Source organism: Pristis pectinata, chromosome 7 (genome assembly GCF_009764475.1).
Source record: "Pristis pectinata isolate sPriPec2 chromosome 7, sPriPec2.1.pri, whole genome shotgun sequence".
NCBI lineage: Eukaryota > Metazoa > Chordata > Chondrichthyes > Rhinopristiformes > Pristidae > Pristis > Pristis pectinata.
Window position 1 is genome coordinate 84,517,528 of NC_067411.1, and position 20,500 is coordinate 84,538,027.

General features: G+C 39.0%; 1 protein-coding gene across 1 annotated transcript in view; it reads right to left on the minus strand.

Annotated features, from left to right (window-relative positions):
- Window positions 1-20,500, minus strand: part of LOC127572791 (dmX-like protein 1) — a 158,647-nt gene that overhangs the window by 83,904 nt on the left and 54,243 nt on the right. The window contains 6 exon segments of the mRNA XM_052020417.1: window positions 1,579-1,702; window positions 4,762-4,851; window positions 5,408-5,529; window positions 6,009-6,705; window positions 8,507-8,691; window positions 13,896-14,108. Coding sequence (XP_051876377.1) covers window positions 1,579-1,702; window positions 4,762-4,851; window positions 5,408-5,529; window positions 6,009-6,705; window positions 8,507-8,691; window positions 13,896-14,108 — 1,431 coding nt within the window.

Sequence of the window (20,500 nt, forward strand, 5' to 3'; positions counted from 1 at the left end):
TTTTAGAGACTGCCATTCAACTTTGGAAAAACAGATCTACATCTATCCTTGCTTTCACAAAGCACCTTTTGGATCTCCAAAATATCTCAAAGCAAGCCACACTGCGAATCCGACATAGCACTGGTAGAAATTAAATGAATATCTTTACCAAAAAATGAAAAGGAAGGCATAGAAATGACAATCTTTTCAGTGAAGATCAATAAAGATTGATAAGGTTCATTACAAGAGGAAAATTACTGCGCACTTCTTTGGACAAAAATGGAGCCCAAAATACTAAATTATTCAATAATTTTTTTTGAAAAAAATTAAAACCTGTGAAATTATGTAATATACTGTACAAATACTTTTAAGAACTGTTAGTAAGCTGTTAAAGTTCAGCAGCAGATTCAACACATCAGATTACACACAATAGAAATAACAAATTGAATAAAAGCAAACAAAAACTCCATAGTCAGTGAACCAAGTGCAACAGACAATCCTGTTAAATTCCACATTGTTGAAAGCAAAAATAGATGAAAAATAGAGCAAACAAAGAAATATCAACCCACACACATCATCAAAAATTATTTTGGTCACAAAGGCACCCAAATAAAAATCTGAACAAAAACAGAAGATGCTGGAAGGACTCAGCAGGTCAGGCAGCATCACTTCATGGGTCTGCTCTTCCACGTCCACCAACTACTTCCCTGTCATGACACTTTGCCCCGCAACCACAGGAGAAGTAACAACTACTCTCTTTAACTTATCCCTTCCCACCATTCAGGTATCCAAACAGTCCTTCCAGGTGAAGAAGAAATTCACTTGGACTTCTTCCAATTTAGTGAATTGCCATCAATAGTTATGATGTGCTCTCCTTTGTACTGGGTGGGTAGCAAAAAATGCTACCCAAACCAGCATTTTTTGGGTAACCACTTTGTCCATTCAGTCCACAGGGGTGATCCTGAGCTTCCAGTTACTTGTCACTTTATTTTCCATTCTTCTCTGATCTATTTGTTTGTGACCTCCTACATCATTCCAACAAGGCTCAATATAAGCCTGAGGAATGACAGCTCATCTTCTGAGTGGACACATTGCAGCCTTTTGGAGCCAATATAAAATTCAACAATTTCAGGTAATTCACTTTTTTTGTTTGTATCAGAACTGGCCACTTGTGTTGAAAGGTTATCCATCTCTTTAACTCAGTTTTTTCTCTCCACAGGCACTGACTAATCTGCTGGGTATTCCCAGCATTCTTCTTTACATAGATCTGATCTGCACATTACAGCTTTGCCATGTCCCTCTGTTACCACTCTCTTTAACTTCCCTCAATAATGTATTAACCAGAAGGTTTCCTAAACATTGGGATCATGTCCTTTCCATCTCCCCCCACCCCCCTTCCTCTCTACAACTTAATACCAGCTCATTTTCTCAGTTCCATTGTCTTTGATCTGAAACATTGTGTCTCTCTCTCCACAGATGCTGCATAACTTGCTGAATGTTTCCAGCATTTTCTGTTTTTGTTCAGATTTCCAGCATATGAATTTTAGTGATTTCCAAGAAAGGTTTTGTAAACAGATAGCACTAAGCAAGACTTTATACCTGTTTCCTGCTGTGGACTGGTTTTGTTCGCAGCGTTTTTTTCATTTTTCTGCCTTTTCATGGGTTGATTAACTAATATAAAATCCTCTTTAAAGACATGAAGCAACTGTGTCTCTTTCCCATACTAAAATAAAGCCAGATTCAAATAATTACAAAATAAAACTAGTAAGTACTTCATACATGGTTCAATTAAATTAGAAAATGAAAAATGAGAGCAAGCATCTGAAAAGGTAGTAGCACACAAGATTGGAAAGGATAACAATGGTATGAAAGGGAAAAATGAGAGTATGGTCACAACAGATTGCAAACAAGAACATAGGTATATGAAGAGAGGAGGAAAAGGAAAAGACATGCTAAGGAAGAGCAACAGAAAGAAGAGAAAGGTGAAAGTGAAGAGTGGGAAAGAGGAATGTAAAAGGAAAGAAAAAAATTCAAATAGCATTAAAAAAACTTATAACTATCCCCTATCATGAGGAACAAGGTTATTGGAGAAACTAGTCGGACTAAAGGCAGACAAATCGCCAGGACACAATGGCCAACATCCAAGGGTTTTAAAGCAAGTGGCTGCAGAGTTGGTAGAGCCATTGGTTGAAGTTTTACAAAATTCAGGGTTTTTGGGCGGGTGCGAGTGGATTGGAAACTCAAAAAGGGAGACAAGAAGTGGGGAACTATAGACCAGTTCTCTTAACATCTGTTGCTGAGAAGATGCTAGAGTCTGTAAGGAACTAATAACCTCAATGCAATGAAAATAAGACAATATGGTTTTACGACAGGAGAAAGCATTGAGAGACACTCGTTAACTTGGACTGAAAATTGGTTATCAGATAAAAGACAGAGTCGGAATAGACGGGTCTTTTCCGGACTATAAAAGGTGCAAGTAATAGAATGCCCCAAAGAACAGTTCTCAGCCCTCAATTATTTAAGAAATATATTAATGACTTGGAGGACGAAGTTTGCTGATGACATAAAAATAGGTGAAAGTGCATGGTGTGATGAGGATATCTGGATCCAGTAGCAGGATACTACTAGGTTGCGTGAATGGGTGAAAACTTAGCAAATGGAGTTTCCTGTAGGAAAGTGCAAGGTCATACGCTTCAGTGGGAGAAATGAAAAGACATACTATTATCTAAATGAATAGAGTCATGGGCTGTATAGCACAGACATGGGCCCTTTGGCCTACCTTGTCCATACCAACCTTTTTGCCCATCTACACTAATCCCATTTGCCTGCATTACGGCTGCATCCTTCTATGCCTTGCCCGTTTAAATTTTTGTCCAAATACCTCTTAAATCTAATAATTGTATCCAATTCTACCACCTCCTTTTGCAGCGTGTTCCAGATATCCACTCCCTGCGTGAAAAAAAACTTATCCCTCAGATCCCCTTTAAAATTCCTTCCTCTCATCTTCATCCTATGCCCTCTAGATTTTGATAGCCAGAAATTTTTTCTCCCCATAGTAGGGTTATCAACCGTATCTATGCCTCTCAAAATTTTATATACCTCGATCAAGTTACCCCTCATCCTCTTTTGCTCCATGTAAAACAAGCCCAGCCTATCCAAACTCTCCCCATAACTAAAGTCCTCCAATCCAAGCAAGATTCCTGGTGAATCTCCTCTGCACTCTGTCCCAGTGCAATCACATCTTTCCTATAGTGGCAAACAGAACCACACATAATACTCCAAGTTTGGCCTTACCAGTTGTAAGGTCTGCAAATGAGTGGCAGAGAGAACTATCTACTCAAATGCATGAAACGCAGAAAGTTAGTATGCAGGTGCAGCAAGTAATTAAAAAGGCAAATCATATACTGGTCTCATTTGCCAGTAGTTTGGTGGCGAAAAATTGAGAAGCACTTTTACAATTGTACAGGGTGTTGGTGAGGCTGCAACCTGAGTACTGTGTACAGTTTTGCTTCCCTTATTTATGAAAGAATATATGAGTATTGAGGCAGTCCAGAAGAGATTCACTAGGTTTCTTCCTGATACGAGAGAGTGGTCCTATCAAAAAAATGGCTAAAAGAGCAAGTGCTATACAGTATACTTTAAGGGTTGAGAAGAATGAAGGGTGACCTCAAGGAGGGACTTACAAGACAAATGTTGAGATGTTCCTATAAATAAGAGTGTGTCAAATGAAGAGGCAGTTACAAGATAAAAGGAGGGGTTTGGTAGGGAGGAGGGAGGAAGAAGAGAAGATCATTTAAAACTGAGGTGCATATCAATTTCTTCCCACAGAGTGGTGAATCTCTGGAGTTCTCTAGCATAGAGGTTTGTAGAAGCTGGAATACTGGAGGTAGTTAAAGGGATGTAGATACATTTTTGAAAGATTGAGGAATTAAGGGCTACGTGGAACTAGCATGGAAATGGAAGTGAGGCCTGTGGCAGATCAGGTATGGTCATATTGAATGAGAGGGCAGACAGCCAACTCTTGCTCCTCTTGTGTCCATTCACGTAGCCCAAAAAGAAGATTGCAATGTTTCAACTCCCAAAAGACCCTGGTATAATTGCAGTAAATTACTAATTAGCCTAATTATTTTCATTAAACAGCTCAGCTGTACACCACGAAAAAAAACCTGCCTAAATTGAGGTTTGCAAGTCAGAGCTCATCAACTTATATTCAGAACAGAATGGATCAGAAAATGCCGGGTGTAGCCTTGTTGAAAGCACTGTCACCCGAGTCATAAGGTTATGATGCAATTCAGCAATCCGAGCATATAATTTAAATAGACTTTCTAAGTGCTTTAATAAGGGAGCACGATACTTTGAAAATGTTACTTTTCAGTTGTGGCACTGAACAAGGTCTTGCCTGCCCCCTCTGTGGAGGAAGAGATTCCAAGGCACTTTTGGAAGAGCGCTTTCCCCAGTGCCCTGGCCAATATTAATCTCTCAGTGAACAAGTAAAAACAGATAACTGGTCATAATCACATTGCTGTTTTGCTATTTGTGGGAGATTTAGTGCACAAATTGACTTCAACATTTATAACGGTAGATTAGTGAATGCACTTCAAAAGTCCTTAGCTGGCTAGAAAGCCTCCTGGGATGTCCTTTTGATCACAAAACGCACTAAATGCAAATCCTTCTTAATAAATAGTTATTGAAGTATAAAGTGAATACCTGCATTTCACAGATCAACATAAAATGATTGGAAAGAGCGTTATAGAGGTAGGACGTGAAATGTTTTTAACTTACAAGCTCAGTGATAGCATCTAGTTCAATAATGCAGCCTGGTCTTGCTGTTGACTGTTGACTTACAATATTGAAAACCTCTCCAACAAGCCTCTAAAACAAAAAAAAAGTTAAAGCAGAATAATTAATATTCAGGTACATTCTGTTTTAGCACAATCTTCAGATTCAAGTGACAAATTTTGTGGACAGGCTGACACAGGATATTCTACCAGTTCCCAAAAATTCCTGTATTTGTTTCTGATCTATATCCTTCTTGTGATGCGGAAGATCCACTGGTTTATGAGTAGCATCAGAACATCCCCTACTCATCCTCCCTCAGAAGGGAGAATCACTGATCAACTTGTTACAATTTTTTTTCTCTACCAATGCCACAATTAGTTGAGAACATCCAGTACCTTGGAGGAATTTGGAGCAAATTTTTGAGAACATTTGGTGTCTTTGTACAGTAATGAACAACTGACTGATTGATAATATCCAGGCATTACAGGCACAAACAATATCATGATTTGTGATCTTTTAACTGTTGAAGAATGCTCCTTACTGCAACACACTTTTGCACTGGGTATGTGCACTAACTTAGAATGACTATAGCAAAAATCAAAACTTGTATTACCCAAGTAGCATTTAGCATAATTAAACAATTACTTACAGAGATTTCTGGATTGGACAGCTCACTTAAAAGCTTTTTAGCATCAATAACAGCTTGATATAATCGTAAATACCGTCCATCACTTGCCACAAAACAAGCACTAGGAGAGTTGCAGTATGCACCTGAAATATGATCAAAATTCCATTATCGCTTGTCATTGAACACCCATAAAATTACCAAGTAGGGCCTACGTCTAGTGTATATTACTAGTGAATGCAACATCTAGCAAGTTCCTCCCAAGAACTATGGTATAGATTAAATGATAAAAAAAAAGCATGGATGAGTTAAAAAAAGGTTTACATAATGGAAGTAAGGTAAACCCAAATCAACCACAATTGGATGAAAATATAAATGTCTGGTTTTAGTAAGACCAAAGTCTAGAACAATTAAAATAACATTCTTACTTTTTTTTAAAACTTTGCACCAAAAGAACCATGAAGTTAGAAATATGGACTTTATTTAGAATTTTATTATAAAATCGTGATTCTTAAGCTTTACCAGATTCTGTTACTGAGAATTAGACAAAGAACATGTCTGCAGAACATGAAGTTTTATTGTACTGATTCAATGCATTTTTTTTGAGAACTCAAAATAGACATACCCAGACAGTAACTTGGGATTAGAGTTGGCAACCAAGCCACATTTGAAAAGGCTGAAACATGCAGAGAGTTGATTCTCGCCAATTCTGATACCCCTCCAGAGTACGACAATGGCCCGACTGGATCAACTCGCCACAGAATTAGTTCACTATAGATTGAATTAGAATCCTGAAAGGTAGCTGTTGTGCCATTTTCCTTCTGGTTTCTTGAAAATGAACTGCTACCTCGTAATCGGTCAAAACTCCTTCCTTCATTGTACAAGTACCCACCATCTGGTGTCCGTAGCGCATTATGGTATGAAGTAGTTAGAAGTAACGGTAAAACTGAATGGCAAGCTAAGTCATTCAGATGAAAGCGATGGCCACAGTAACGAGACTTATGAGACACTCCAAGGACAGTTGAAAATGCAGACTCTTCTGCAAAACTGACAGCCCACTGATTCAAGGATCCATCGGCATGCTTTGAGATCATCAGCACATTAGGTGTGAAGATACTCAGTTTTAGATTACCAGATGATTTATTATGGCCAGCAGAAATTAACATGCCAGACGAGGAATGAGTTAGACCATGTGGCTTCTGTTTCCCTTGTTGAATAGCCAAATCTACATTTTTTGTGCAGGCATACATAACTATGCTCTTGCTGAGAGAGTTTGCATCACCAGTAGGAAATGCAACAGGAATCCGAGAGGCAAATGAAACCTAGAAAGCAAAGCATACACATTTTTAATTATTTATTTTCAAGATCATTCAGAATTACTAATAAAGCAACTTACACTGAGTACCAGTCTAGAGAAAACCTGAGATACAAAGGTAGGAATATCTTAAGAGTCCTTCAAAAAACAAACCATTCCATTTTTAGAATTCATTAAAATTATTCCTTCCAACACCAGCAAGACACATCATGGCAAGTTTTCTCTTTCAATGATTTTCAGATATTAAAGCGGTGTAGTAAAATTTTTGGAAGTTAACCTGTACCGCCAACATGTAATCGTACCAAAGGTTAATTAAACAGGAATAGATCAAAATCTCAAAGTTTCCAAGCTAGCTTAAGAGTAAATACAGTAAAACTTAGATGGTCCGGCAAGCTCAGGAAATAGTTGGTACCATACCAGAGATTTTGACTGGACACTATTGCATGTTATTTCAATTAACATCTGTAATTTTTTTTTGTTATGATGTTGCACGATATTATAATAGATTTTCTAGAAAACAAGCTAAGCTTAAAAAGAAACCAAGGCTCCAGTGAATCGGAACCGAACGTGCAAACCTGGCCCCTGGAGAATCAGATGGGAGTGCAGCAAATATCACCTAGTGAGCCAGATGTCAAATCAACAGGATTTCGGAATAATTGGACAGTGGATTATCGGAGTTTTACTATACATAATTTTTAAAATGTGTGATATGGAGTTTTGACAAAGGATGTACAACTGTTGCAGAGGAAAGCCCCGAGCAACTTAAAAAATTTACAGCACTGTAAAGAAAAAAGAAATTAAATTGAAAATTGTGAAGAAATAAGATCTTCACAAATCTTTATATTACTTAGTGTAATTAAACTATTCTCTGTAGTGTTGCAATATTATTGTTCTAATACTTAATGTGAAACAATAGTCCCTGGAGATCCCAACATAGTAAGGGTTAAGGAAAAAATAATCACAACTATGTTACAGACATCTTTGAAACTAGAAGGCTGGTTATCAGTGAAATGGTAATAAGAAGGGTAAAATTACACATGTACATAAAAAGCACGGTCTGGACAAACTCAAAAGATTTCTCCCCTCCCTCGCCTCCTCTTGTAAAATGATTCAAAGAGCATAATGGTAAAATAAAAAAGTCTATTAAATTTTGGTCAATGACAAACTAATTTAAATATTGACCTAAAACAAAACCTATACAAAAGGAAAAAGGAACTAGTGAAATATGACAAATAAATCATGATAAGCAAACAAAAAGGATGTCAAAATAGTTACTAGGAAAATCTTCTTAAGTCTTTTTTTCTTCTGATCACATTATTTGGGTCAATAATTTTAAATTTAGGGATCTGTAAATGTTTATGCATAGTGATAAACTGAAACAAAAGCTGAGCTGGTACTTGCCTTTTCAATACCTTCTATTTTTAAGACTACTGAACAGTTCATCAGTACAATAAAATGGACTCTTGACCTCACAATCTACCTCATTAAGATCTTGCACCTAATGTCTGCCTGCATGCATTTTCTCTATAACTATAACACTTTATTCTGCATTCTCTTATTGCTTTTCTCTTGTACTACCTCAATGCACTGTTGTAATGAAATGATCTGTATGGATGGCATGCAAAACAAAGTTTTTCACTGTACTTTGGTACATGTGACAATCATAAACCAATTTACCAATTTTTATTGTCCTTTTCTGAATTTAACCATAATACAGCTAATTCATTGAGTGTTATTAAATCATATACTAGAAAATGGAAATCTAGCTCATCAAATATGAAATATAAAGGAACACAAGGTGACTTTACCTGCACCTGTCGAAACATCCCGGGTTGATACTCATCTAGCCAGTCAACATGCCACACCAATAAGGAGCCATCCATTGGATGAATACTGAAGAGCATGTCTGCATTTTTGTTCCATTCAGCTAAAAGCCCATCAATTTTATGATCAATCATAACATCTGAAGAATTCTTTTCCCCAGCATCTTTGTCTGAAAATACAGATTGCATAAATCCTTTAATATTCATTCTCTGCATAAAGAGCAAGAATAGGTCAGATGTCATTTTCCCTTATGAATGCATCTTGGAATTTAAACACAAAAAATATGGTTGTGAACATACATACTGTACATGAACACTATGCTAAACACAGGATCAAACGCTGTTCAGAGTAAGTTTTGCTCAATTGCAGAACCTAGCCTCACATACTAAGAATGTGCGCCTTGCCAAATGATTCTCTGAAATCATAACCTGTGTGGTTAAGAGAAATCATTGAGCAAAAAAAAGTGTTCAATGATGGCAACAGGCAGACCAGTAATGAGCTCACAAGCAACGTGCACAATTTAAGCAATATAAGAATAGCATTTTCAATATGGCATATGGTCCACAGAATTGTTTCAGAACATGTCACCCCTATTCTGTTTATTGAGGCCTTGCTACTCTTGAAAGAGCAATCCAGTAAGTACCCCTCCTCAGCTCTTTCCATGTCCCCTTTGACACTCACCAACTTTTATTGATGCACCATAGAAAGCATCCTATCTGGATGCATCATGGCTTGATATGACAACTGCTCTGCTCAGGACCACAAGAAACTGCAGGGAGTTGTGGACACAGCCCAGCATGTCAGGGAAACCAGTCTCCCCTCCTTGGACTCTCTCTTTACCTCTCGCTGCCTTGGTGAAGCAGCCAGCATAATCAAAGACCCCACCCACCTGGGTCATTCTCTTTTCTCTCCTCTTCCATCAGGCAGAAGATACATGAGCTTGAGGGCATATACCACCAAGCTTAAGGATAGTTTCTATCCTACTGTGATAAATCTATTGAATGGTTCCCTTATACAATGAGATGGACTCTGACCTCATGATCTACCTTGTGACCTTGCACCCTATTGTCTACTTGCACTGCACTTTCTCTGTAGCTGTTACACTTTACTCTCTACTGTTATTGCTTTTACCTGTACTACCTCAATACACTCTGTACTAACTCAATGTAACTGCACTGTGTAATGAATTGACCTGTACGATCAGTATGCAAGACAAGTTTTTCACTGTACCTCGGTACAAGTGACAATAATAAGCCAATACTAATACCTCTAGAATATCTTTCAAATTGTTATTCAATTCCTTTTTGAAAACAAGTGACTAAAATTGCATTTACCACCCTTTCAAGAAGCGAATACAAAAACATAAATACTTATTATGGTTTTCCCTCACTTTTGATTCTTTGACCAGTTACCCCAAGCCATGTTTTTTGGTGCTCAGTTGTCTGCAAACAATTACTTTACATTTATCATGTTTAAACCTTTCATCATTTTGAACATTTAATCAAATCATCTTCCAATCTTTTTTGCTTCAAGGAAAGCATTCTCAGCTTCTTCAATCTTTCAGGTTAACTTAAGGGTCTCATCTCTAAGACCATGGGAGAACATTAGGAGAAAACATTAGGATAGATAAGTCACCAGAGCTGGACAGGATATATCCAAGGTTATTACGGGAAGCGAGGGAAGAGATTGCTGCACCTTTGGCGATGATCTTTGTGTCCTCACTGGCCACAGGAGTACTGCCAGACAATTGGAGGGTGGCAAATGTTGTTCCTTTGTTTAAGAAAGGGAGTAGGAATAACCCTGGGAATTACAGACCAGTGAGTCTTACTTCGGTGGTGGGCAAATTACTGGACAAGATGCTTAGAGACAGGATTTATGGGCATGTGGAGAAGCATAGGCTGATTAGGGATAGTCAGCATGGCTTTGTGAGGGGCAGGTCGTGCCTCACGAGCCTGGTTGAATTGAGGATGTAGTGAAGGTAGAGCAGTGCATGTGGTGTACATGGATTTTAGTAAGGCGTTTGTTAAGGTTCCTCATGGAAGGTTCATTCAGAAAGTCAGGAGGCATGGGATCCAGGGAAACTTGGCTGTGTGAATTCAGAATTGGCTCGCCCATAGAAGACAGAGGGTGGTGGTAGATGGAGTGTATTCTGCCTGGAGGTCAGTGGCCAGTGGTGTTCCACAGGGACCTGTTCTGGGACCAAACCCTGCTCTTTGTAATTTTGATAAAGGACATGGAAGGGTGGGTTGGTAATTTTGCAGATGAAGGTTTGCAGTGTTGTGAATAGTGTAGAAGATTGCTGTAGGTTACAACAGGTTATTGATAGGATGCAGAGCTGGGCTGAGAAGTGACAGATGGAGTTCAACCTGGAAAAGTGTGAAGTGATACACTTTGGAAGATCGAATTTGAAGGCAGAAGACGAGGTTAAATGGCAGGACTCTTAGCAGTGTGGAGGAACAGAGGAATCTTGGGGTCCACGTCCATAGATCCCTCAAGGTTGCCACACAGGTTGATAAGGTTGTTAAGAAGGTTGTTAAGAAGGCATATGGTGTGATGGCCTTCATTAGTCAGGGTACTGAGTTCAAAGGGCTCAAGGTAATGTTGCAGCTCTATAACACACTGGTTAGACCACACTTGGAGTATTGGGTTCAGCTCTGGTTGCCTCACTATATGAAGGATGTGGAAGCTTGAGAGGGTGCAGAGAAGATTTACCAGGATGCTGCCTGGATTAGAGAGCATGTCTTATGAGGAGAGGTTGAGCGAGCTAGGGCTTTCCTCTTTGGAGCGAAGGAGGATGAGAGGTGACTTGATAGAGGTGTACGAGAAAGAGGCATAGATCGAGTGGACAGTCAGAGACTTTTTCCCCAGGGTGAAAATGTCTAACATGAGGGGGCATCATTTTAAGGCGAGTGAAGAAAGGTATAAGGGGGATGTCAGCGTATGTTTTGTTTTAAACACAGAGAGTGGCGGATGCATGGAATGCACTGCTGGCAGAAGTGGTGAGGCAGATACATTAGGGACATTTAAGAGACTCTTAGATAGGCACATGAATGATAGAAAAATGGAGGGCTGTGTGGAGGGGAAGGGTTAGATAAATATTACAGCAGGATAAAATGCCAGCACAACATTGTGGGCCATAATGTTCTATGTCCTATAACAGTTTTCTGTACCTTCTCTAAGGACCTTCATACACTTCACAAAATCTGATGTCCAGAATCAGACATGATATTTGACTGAGGATGAACCAGCATTTTGTTGAGTTTCAGCACAACTTTCTTGTCTTTATAAGCCATGCCTCAAATCAGAAAGCTCAAGCTTTCTACCAACTTGTCGCTCCTTGTTTTTCTTACCAAACTGTTTCACTTTGCACTCGTCTGCATTAAAATTTCAACTGCCACATGCCCAAGCATTTCACAGGCAAAGGGTTAATGGATAATCTTTATTCAAGAAACCTTTGGGGAAGATTGACCATGATATGATAGAATTTGACAGTACTTTGAAAGTGATATAGGTTAATGCAAACCGAGGGTATTACAGGAAACTATGGAGGCATGAGAAGAGTTGGCTGTGATTGGGAGAATACAATGAAAGGTTTGCTAAATAGATAGACAAAGGTTAGCTTCAAAGAAATAATGCAAACAGGAAAAATGATTCATCCATGGTTGATGAGAAAAATTAAAATTAGTGATGTCCAATGAAAGCGCTTATAAAGTTGCTTGAGATAGCAGGAGGTTCTGAGGATTCAGAGCATCTTAGAACTCAGGAAAGGAGACCCAAGAAATAAAAAGAGACAAGACAGAATATGCAAGGACACATGACAAACATTAAAAAATGGACTGCAAGAACTTTTATAGGTGTGTAAAAAGGAAAGGACAGGCGAAGTGTAGGCTCCTTAGAGAGAAAGGAGAGTTTATAATGGCAAACAAGGAAATGACAGAAGAATTAAACAGTTACTTTGCATAAGACTTCATGGCAAGTTTTGTGGTCTTCCAGATATAATACAGAATCAAGGGTTTATCAAAACGAGGAATTAAAGGAACTATGCATCAGTTAAAAAAAAATAGAGCTAGAGAGGTTGATGAGCTTGAACAGTTTGAAAGAGTTGGCTTTGGAAACAGTGGATGCTCGGGTTATCATCTTCCAAAGTTCTTTAGATTCTGGAATTATTCCTGTATGTTGGAAGCTAGTAAATGTGCCCTCATTATTTAAAAATGAGAGAAGGAGAAAGAGAAACAGGAAACTACCAATCTTTTAGCCCAATAATCTGTGGTAGGGAAATGGTGGAATCTGTAAAGGAGGACACAATAAAACCCTGGAAACAATTATAGAACTGAGTAGCCAAGGAGGAACCAGGTAATGTGGTGCATTTGGATTTTTGGAAGGCTTTCACTAAAGTCTTGCACAGGAGGTTGGTCAACAAGTTTGTAGTACATGAAATTGGGAGTAATATACAGGCATAGATTGAGAATTAATCATCAGATAGAAAGCAGAGAATGAGAATAAACACACTGTTCTCAGACTGGAAGGCTATGACAAGTGCAGTACTGCAGAGATCAATGCTTGGGACCAACCCTACTATTCACAATCATATCAACCAACTGGCAGAGGGGATCAAAGTATTCAAGTTTGTTGATATTAAACTAGATGGGCTTGAGAGTATGGAGGATGCACAAAAGCTTTAATGGAAATATGGATGAACTCAGCAGGTGAGAACATGGCACATGGAGATAATATGGAAAAGCGTGAAGTGGTATGAGCATTTGGTAAGTGGTGAGAGATTAATGTTTAAAGGGATTGAGGAGTGTTTATACACAAGTCATTGAAGGCCAACACATAGGTATAGAAAGCAATTTAGTGGGAAAATTCTTTGACAGCTTTTATTACAAGAGAAGAATTTTGATATAGAAGTAAACAAGTCTTATTGCAATTGCATAGGGTCTTGAGAGGAGGAGAACATGGGGGTGGTGCACTGAAGTGTGTGTATAACTTTGGTCTCCTTTCCCAAGGAAGGATAAACTTGCCATAGAGAGTGCGCAACAATCAAATCATTTAAAATAAAAATTATCAAATGGCAATAACAATTTTAGTTGACAGATTGTACTTATATTTAACTTGGATTGTATTTCTAATAGTGTTCAAGGAAAAACTAACTTTCAGAATGTTAAACTTGAAATAATGACATTTAAACCAATAAAAAGAACAATGCATAAAAATACAGAAGACTGAAACCAGTAGGTTTTCAATGTGTTTGCTGAAGGAAGTTCTGTAACATGAATATATTTTGTTGGAGGCAAACCACGCAGAGAAAATGTCACTGATGCAAACTGATACATTAGCGTGCATGCTCATTTCAACAAAAAGTTAATTCAATACCTTCATCAGATTTGCACTCCAACTGTCCATATTCCTCAGTTCCAGACTCTGGAGATTGCTGCTCCAAGCTCCGTCGCAGTTGCTGCAGAAAGACTTCCATTGACAAGGTAAAATGCAACTCCTTGTTGTTTAACCAATGGACTACAAAAGGTCCGTTAGTTTCTTCATTTTCACTTAAACTTAATGAAGTGATGGAAGGCAGGAGTGGAATGTCTGTAGAAAGGAGAATTTAAAAACGTAAATTAATGAACCATGTTAAATTTGACATTTTGAACATTATCCACATAACTTTTGAGATTTAACTTATTTCTAATCACGTTACATAAAACTGGTAACTTGGCGACTCCGAGGTGCTGAACAAAATATAACCAGCACTGTTTCACAAAGGACTTCAACAACATAGTTGCACAAAGATCATGGTTTGTGATCCTCTCAAACATTTTGAAGTAACATCAGTGTGGTGCGTACAATTCATCTTGAACGGATGAGAGGTTGGCTTTCGAACAATGGATGTGGGCAACATTATTCAACACAATGGGCTTAATTCTAACTCTAAAGATATGAATGCAAGCAGTATCTAAGGCAGCAGCTCTTTATTTTCCAATCCCACTGCATGAAGTGTAAAGAACATTTCACACCTACTGAATCCGACATCGAGAGGTGAAGCACCAACACATTGTTAGCATATTGAAATCATCAACATATTGAATCGGTTAAAGGTGGAATTAAGACAAGTTTGCCAGAGGCTTAGATGGGGCAGAATTTGAGCTGTATCCAGGAAGGTTTTTTGAAATAGTATGTTGATAGTCCAATCAGGGAAGGGGCCATACTAGACCTGGTACCGGTAGTGCAGCGGTTAGTGTAATGCTATTACAGCACCAGTGACCCAGGTTCAATTCCAGACGCTATCTGTAAGGAGCTTGTACGTTCTCCCCGTGGCTGTGTGGGTGTCCTCCGGGTGCTCCAGTTTCCTCCCACATTCCAAAGACTTACGGGTTAGGAAGTTGTAGGCATGCTGCGTTGGCATCAGAAGCGTGGCGACACTTGTGGGCTGCCCCCAGAACATTCTACGCAAAAGATACATTTTACTGTGTGTTTCGATGTACATGTGACTAATAAAGATATCTTATCAAATGACCCTGGTCACCTGATTGAATAACAGTAGGAGAGCATTTTGGGAACAGTGACCATAACTACACAAGTTTTCAGATAGTTATGGATAAGGATAAGACTGGACCTTGAGGGAGAAGTGCTAAATTGCGGAAAGATTAATTACAATAGTTTTAGGCAGGAGCTGGGAAGAGTAGATTGGGAGCAGCTGTAACTGGGCAAGTCCACATCTGACATATGGGAGTCATTTAAAGGACAGCTGGTCAAAATTCAGGACCAACATGTTCCTGTTAGGAAGACAGACAAGGACCACAAGCTTCAGGAACATAAGATGACAAGCAATGTTGTAAATTTAGTCAAAAAAAAAGGTGGCATATCTAAGGTTTAGGAAGCTGAAATTGTACAGGGCCCTTGAGGAAAATAAGAGAAGCAGGAGAGAACTTAAACAGAGAATCAGAAGTGCTAAAAGGAGCCATGAAGTATCCTTGGCGAGTAGGATTAAGGAGAATCCCAAGGTATTTCATACATGCATTAAAAACAAGAGGGTAGATAGGGACAGGGTAGTACTACTCAAGAACAAAGGAGGGAATTTATGCCTGGTGCTACAGGAAGTGGGTGAGATATTAATTTAGTACTATGTATCAGTATTCACCAAGCACAAGGACATGGGGAGGATGGTGAGATCAGGGAGGAGTATGCTGATATTCTGGTGCATGACTTCAGGAAAGGGGACGGTGTACATGCACCTGTCTACATCAATGGTGCTGAGGTCAAGAAGGTTGAGAGCTTCAAGTTCCTGGGAGTGAACGTCACCAACAGCCTGTCCTGGTCAAATCATGTAGATGCCACAGCCAAGAAAGCTCACCAGCGCCTCTACTTCCTCAGGAGGCTAAAGAAATTTGGTTTGTCCCCTTTGACTCTCACCAACTTTTACCGATGCACCATAGAAAGCATCCTATCTGGATGTATCACGGCTTGGTACGGCAACTGCTCTGCCCAGGACCGCAAGAAGCTGCAGAGAGTTGTGGACACAGCCCAGCGCATCACGGACACCAGCCTGCCCTTCTTGGACTCTGTCTTTACCTTTCGTTGTCTTGGCAAAGCAGCCAGCATAATCAAAGACCCCACCCACCCAGGACATTCTCTCTTCTCTTCTCTCTTCCATCGGGTAGAAGATATAGGAGGCTGAGGGCACGTACCACCAGACTTAAGGACAGCTTCTACCCCACTGTGATAAGACTATTGAATGGTTCCCTTATACAATGAGATGGACTATGACCTCATGATCTACCTTGTTGTGACCTTGCACCTTATTGCACTGCACTTTCTCTGTAGCTGTGACACTTTACTCTGTACTGTTATTGTTTACCTGCACTACATCAATGCACTCTGTACTGACTCAATGTAACTGCACTGTGTAATGAATTGACCTGTACAATTGGTTGTAAGACAAGCTTTTCACTGTACCTCGGTACAAGTGACGATAATAAACCAATACCAATGTTGGTATCAAGGTGGTGGTGGTGGTGTTGGGTCTACTGAAGAACATTAGGTGGATAAGTCCTTGGGATTGATGGGATCTATCCCAGGTTATTGAGAGAGGCAAGAGAGGAGATTACTGGGGCCTTGACTGAGATCATTGCATCCTCTTTAGCCACAGGCGAGGTCCCAGAGCAATGGACAATAGCCAACATTATTTCTTTGTTTAAGAAAGGCAATAGGGAAAACCAGGAAATTATAGGCTGCTGAGCCTTACATCAGTGGCAGGAAAATTATTTAAGACTCTTAGGGATAGGATTTATACACATCTAGAAAAGCATGGACTTGTTAGGGAGAGTTAACATGGCTTTGTGCAAGTGGAGCTGTATAGAACTTTGGTCAGGTCACATTTGGGAGCATTGTGTGCAGTTCTGGTCACAGCATGACAGGAAGGACGTGGAAGCTTTGGAGAAGGTGCAAGAGAGGTTAACCAGAATGTTGTCCGGATTAAAGAGTATGAGGTTGGACTGTTTTCTCGGGAGCATCAGAAGCTGAGGGGCGACCTGACAGAGGTATATAAAATTATGAGAGGCACAGATAGGGTAGGCAGTCAGAATCTTTATTCCAGGGTAGAAATGTCAAATACTAGAAACTAGAGAGCATTGGTTAAAGGTGAGAAGGCAGAAGTTTAAAGGAGATGTGTGGGGCATTTTTTAAAATTAATTTTATATTTATATATATATATATATATATATATATATATATACATATATATACACACATATATATACACACATATATATACACACACATATATACACACACATATATATATATATATATATATATATATATATATATATATATATATATATATATATATACACACACACACACACACATACACACAAAAATACAGAATAGTTGGTGCCTGGAACACTGCCAAGGGGAGGACCTGGAAGAAGATATGATAGCAATATTTAAGAGGCATTTAGAAAGGCATACAAACAGGCAGGAGATGGAGGGATATAGACCATGTGCAGGCAGATAGAATTAGCTTAAAGTGGCATCATGGTTGGCATGGTCATTGTGGGCCAAAGGGCTTGTTCTTGTGCTGTACTGTTCTATGTTTCATTTCTCTCCTTTATACAAAATAGTATACACAACAAAAATTGTTGTTTTTTTCTTTAATGACAGTTGGTATTTCAACTAACACGAGATAAATTGAAACTATGCAATTGTTCTCCATGAATGAGGAAACCCCTGGCAAATGAAGCCACTTCCACATTTTGGATGGTGATGGTTTTCAAACAATTTCCCTGCATTTCTAATGCAGCAGTTTCAGGGGACTTTATTGGTATTGGTTTATTATTGTTACTTGTACTGAGGTACAGTGAAAAACTTGTCTTGCGAACCAATCGTACAGATCAATTTATTACACAGTGCAGTTACCATGAGTTAGTACAGAGTGCATTGATGTCATACAGGTAAAAAAAGTAACAGTACAGAGTAAAGTGTCACAGCTACAGAGAAAGTGCAGTGCAATAAGATGCAAGGTCACAACAAGGTAGATCGCGAGGTCATAGTCCATTCATTATATAAGGGAACCGTTCAATAGTTTTATCACAGTGGGGTAGAAGCTGTCCTTAAGGACAATACTTGGCAATCAGTGCCCGATGGTGTTAGGAATACTGAATGCTTTACAAGTTGCAGCGAGTAATCCATCACATTACTGACTTGTAGCTTTTAGTTGTTGGAATGCTTTTTGGTGCCAGAATATCACAATGCACACTGATATATTTTTATATGACGGCATTATTTTCTTGGACTAACCCCAATTCCCTTAACATCTAAAAGATATTATCAATCATTGTCTTGAATATACTCAGCAACTGAGCCACCACAGCCCTTTTGGATACTGAATTGTGAAGATCTAGTACCCTGTGAACCTGAACAGCCTAGCCCTTACTTTGAAATGGCAACCCTGCTTCCAGATATCCCAGTCAGGGTAATCACCAATTCTTGTACACTGTCAAACACCTTGAGAATTTTTAAGGTTTTATTCTTCTAAACACTAGACGGTACAGGCAAAGTCTGCTTAATCTCTCCTCCCACAACAAACCTGCCATCTCAGAAATCGATGTGATCAATCTTTGCTTTTTCTATTGCAAGTATATCTTTCCTCAGATGGGGAGATAAGATCTATACACATTATTACAGGGCTCAATATATTTGTCTTCTTAATTGCTTCTGAACCTCCATATTAACTTTCAGTGACTTGATTAGGCTGATTGGACTGGGTTTGTTCTAGTCTTTGTCAAATCCACTGCAGAGGTTGATGGTAGTGGTTTACATAATTTAAACTTTATTATACTTTGCATTAGCAGTCTGGTACATCCAAGTGGTTTTCTTGCTTTTTTCCCCAGAGGACAGTTGAGGACATTCACAAAATATTTCAGCTAAAGCAGACACATAGGTGAACCAGAAAGGAATTTCATGACAATCAAGTAGCTCTATCGTCATCATTACCAATAACAGATTTTAAAAAAATTTAGATTATATAAATTACATACGTACTTATCTCTAGCTGCAGTGCTGAGATTTGAATTTTTACTGCTGGATCAATAATTATAATAGCCTCTAGATACAAGTCTATTAACATAACTGTATTACCAATGCCACAGCATATCCCCAAAACTTGCAAAATCTAAATACCAACTCTCTGATCAGTCCACTCCTGAATAATGACACCAGTAATGAATTCAATGCCATCCCTTGGACCAACATTGACTAAAATTCCTCTAGAAAGTTTCTTCCCCATGGTGTTCGACCTCATGTTCCACCAGATCGGAAGAGCCAACTTCTATCTACTCTCCAAAATCTATAAACAAGTCTATTGTCAACTAGTTCAACCATAAGAAACAGACAGACTCCTTTCACCGTTAATATCCTCCACACCAATATCTGTTAGAATAGCACATGGCCTCTGCCAACTCATGCGAAATTCACGGCCCAAGACTACATCTACCACTCTGCCCACTCAAAATTCTCAAATTCCACTCATTTCTTCCAAATCAAAGATGGGAACCTGCATGGATCCCAGCCCTTATGAGTATAGAGGATCTGCTCAATTTCTCCTGCCAGAATAACAACTGTGTTGTGCTGTTTCCTCCTCTCAATCTAAGCTAGCCAAGCAATTTAATTAGCAGTGTTTTCAAAACCCATCCCTTCCTAACATTTACTGGGATTTTTTTTAAATAGACCTAGAACATTAAGACAACCACTTTTTTTACTCCAGCCTTTCTTTTAAAGATTTCTGATGATATAATATTTTTCTTTTCTGTAAACCTATTTGTTACAAAGTCAGTGAAATATTTGTCTGTGTGGGATGTTCTAATTGCTCTTCAAGATCCACAAAGATATATGATCTGTTACAAATAAAATCAGAGAATACTGGAAGTACTCAGCAGGACAAACACGTAATAGATTAATGACTAACACATTTTGATCAATAATCTATTGCATGCCCACAAAGTCCCAAAGGCTGCTTTGACAACACTTCCTTCCATTTTGCTTCCTGTAAGGACTCCATTCTATTCTCCCAGTTTCTCTACTGTTGCTTATGAGGCACCTTGTTTTTTCGCTTAACAATGGTTTCACCTCCACCATAGTCAACAGGGCTATCATGTAAGTTTATTCCACTTCTGGTCTCTCCTGCAATCCAGAGCAAAGGCATAGTTCTTGTTCTCACCTTCCCAGCCTCCACATCCTCCCCCATCATCATAATGACACCACAAAACACATCATCCCCCCTCGTGTACTCTTTCACTGTTCCGAAGGAACTATTCCATTTGCAAATCCGATTCATTCTTCCCTTTCCATTAACACCCACTCCGCTCCTCATGGCACCTTCCTATGCAACCACAGATGTAACACTTGCCCTTTTACTTCTTCCCATCATCCAGGCAGCCAAGTATTCTTTCCAGGTGAAGGAGTGATTTACTTCTTCCAATTTA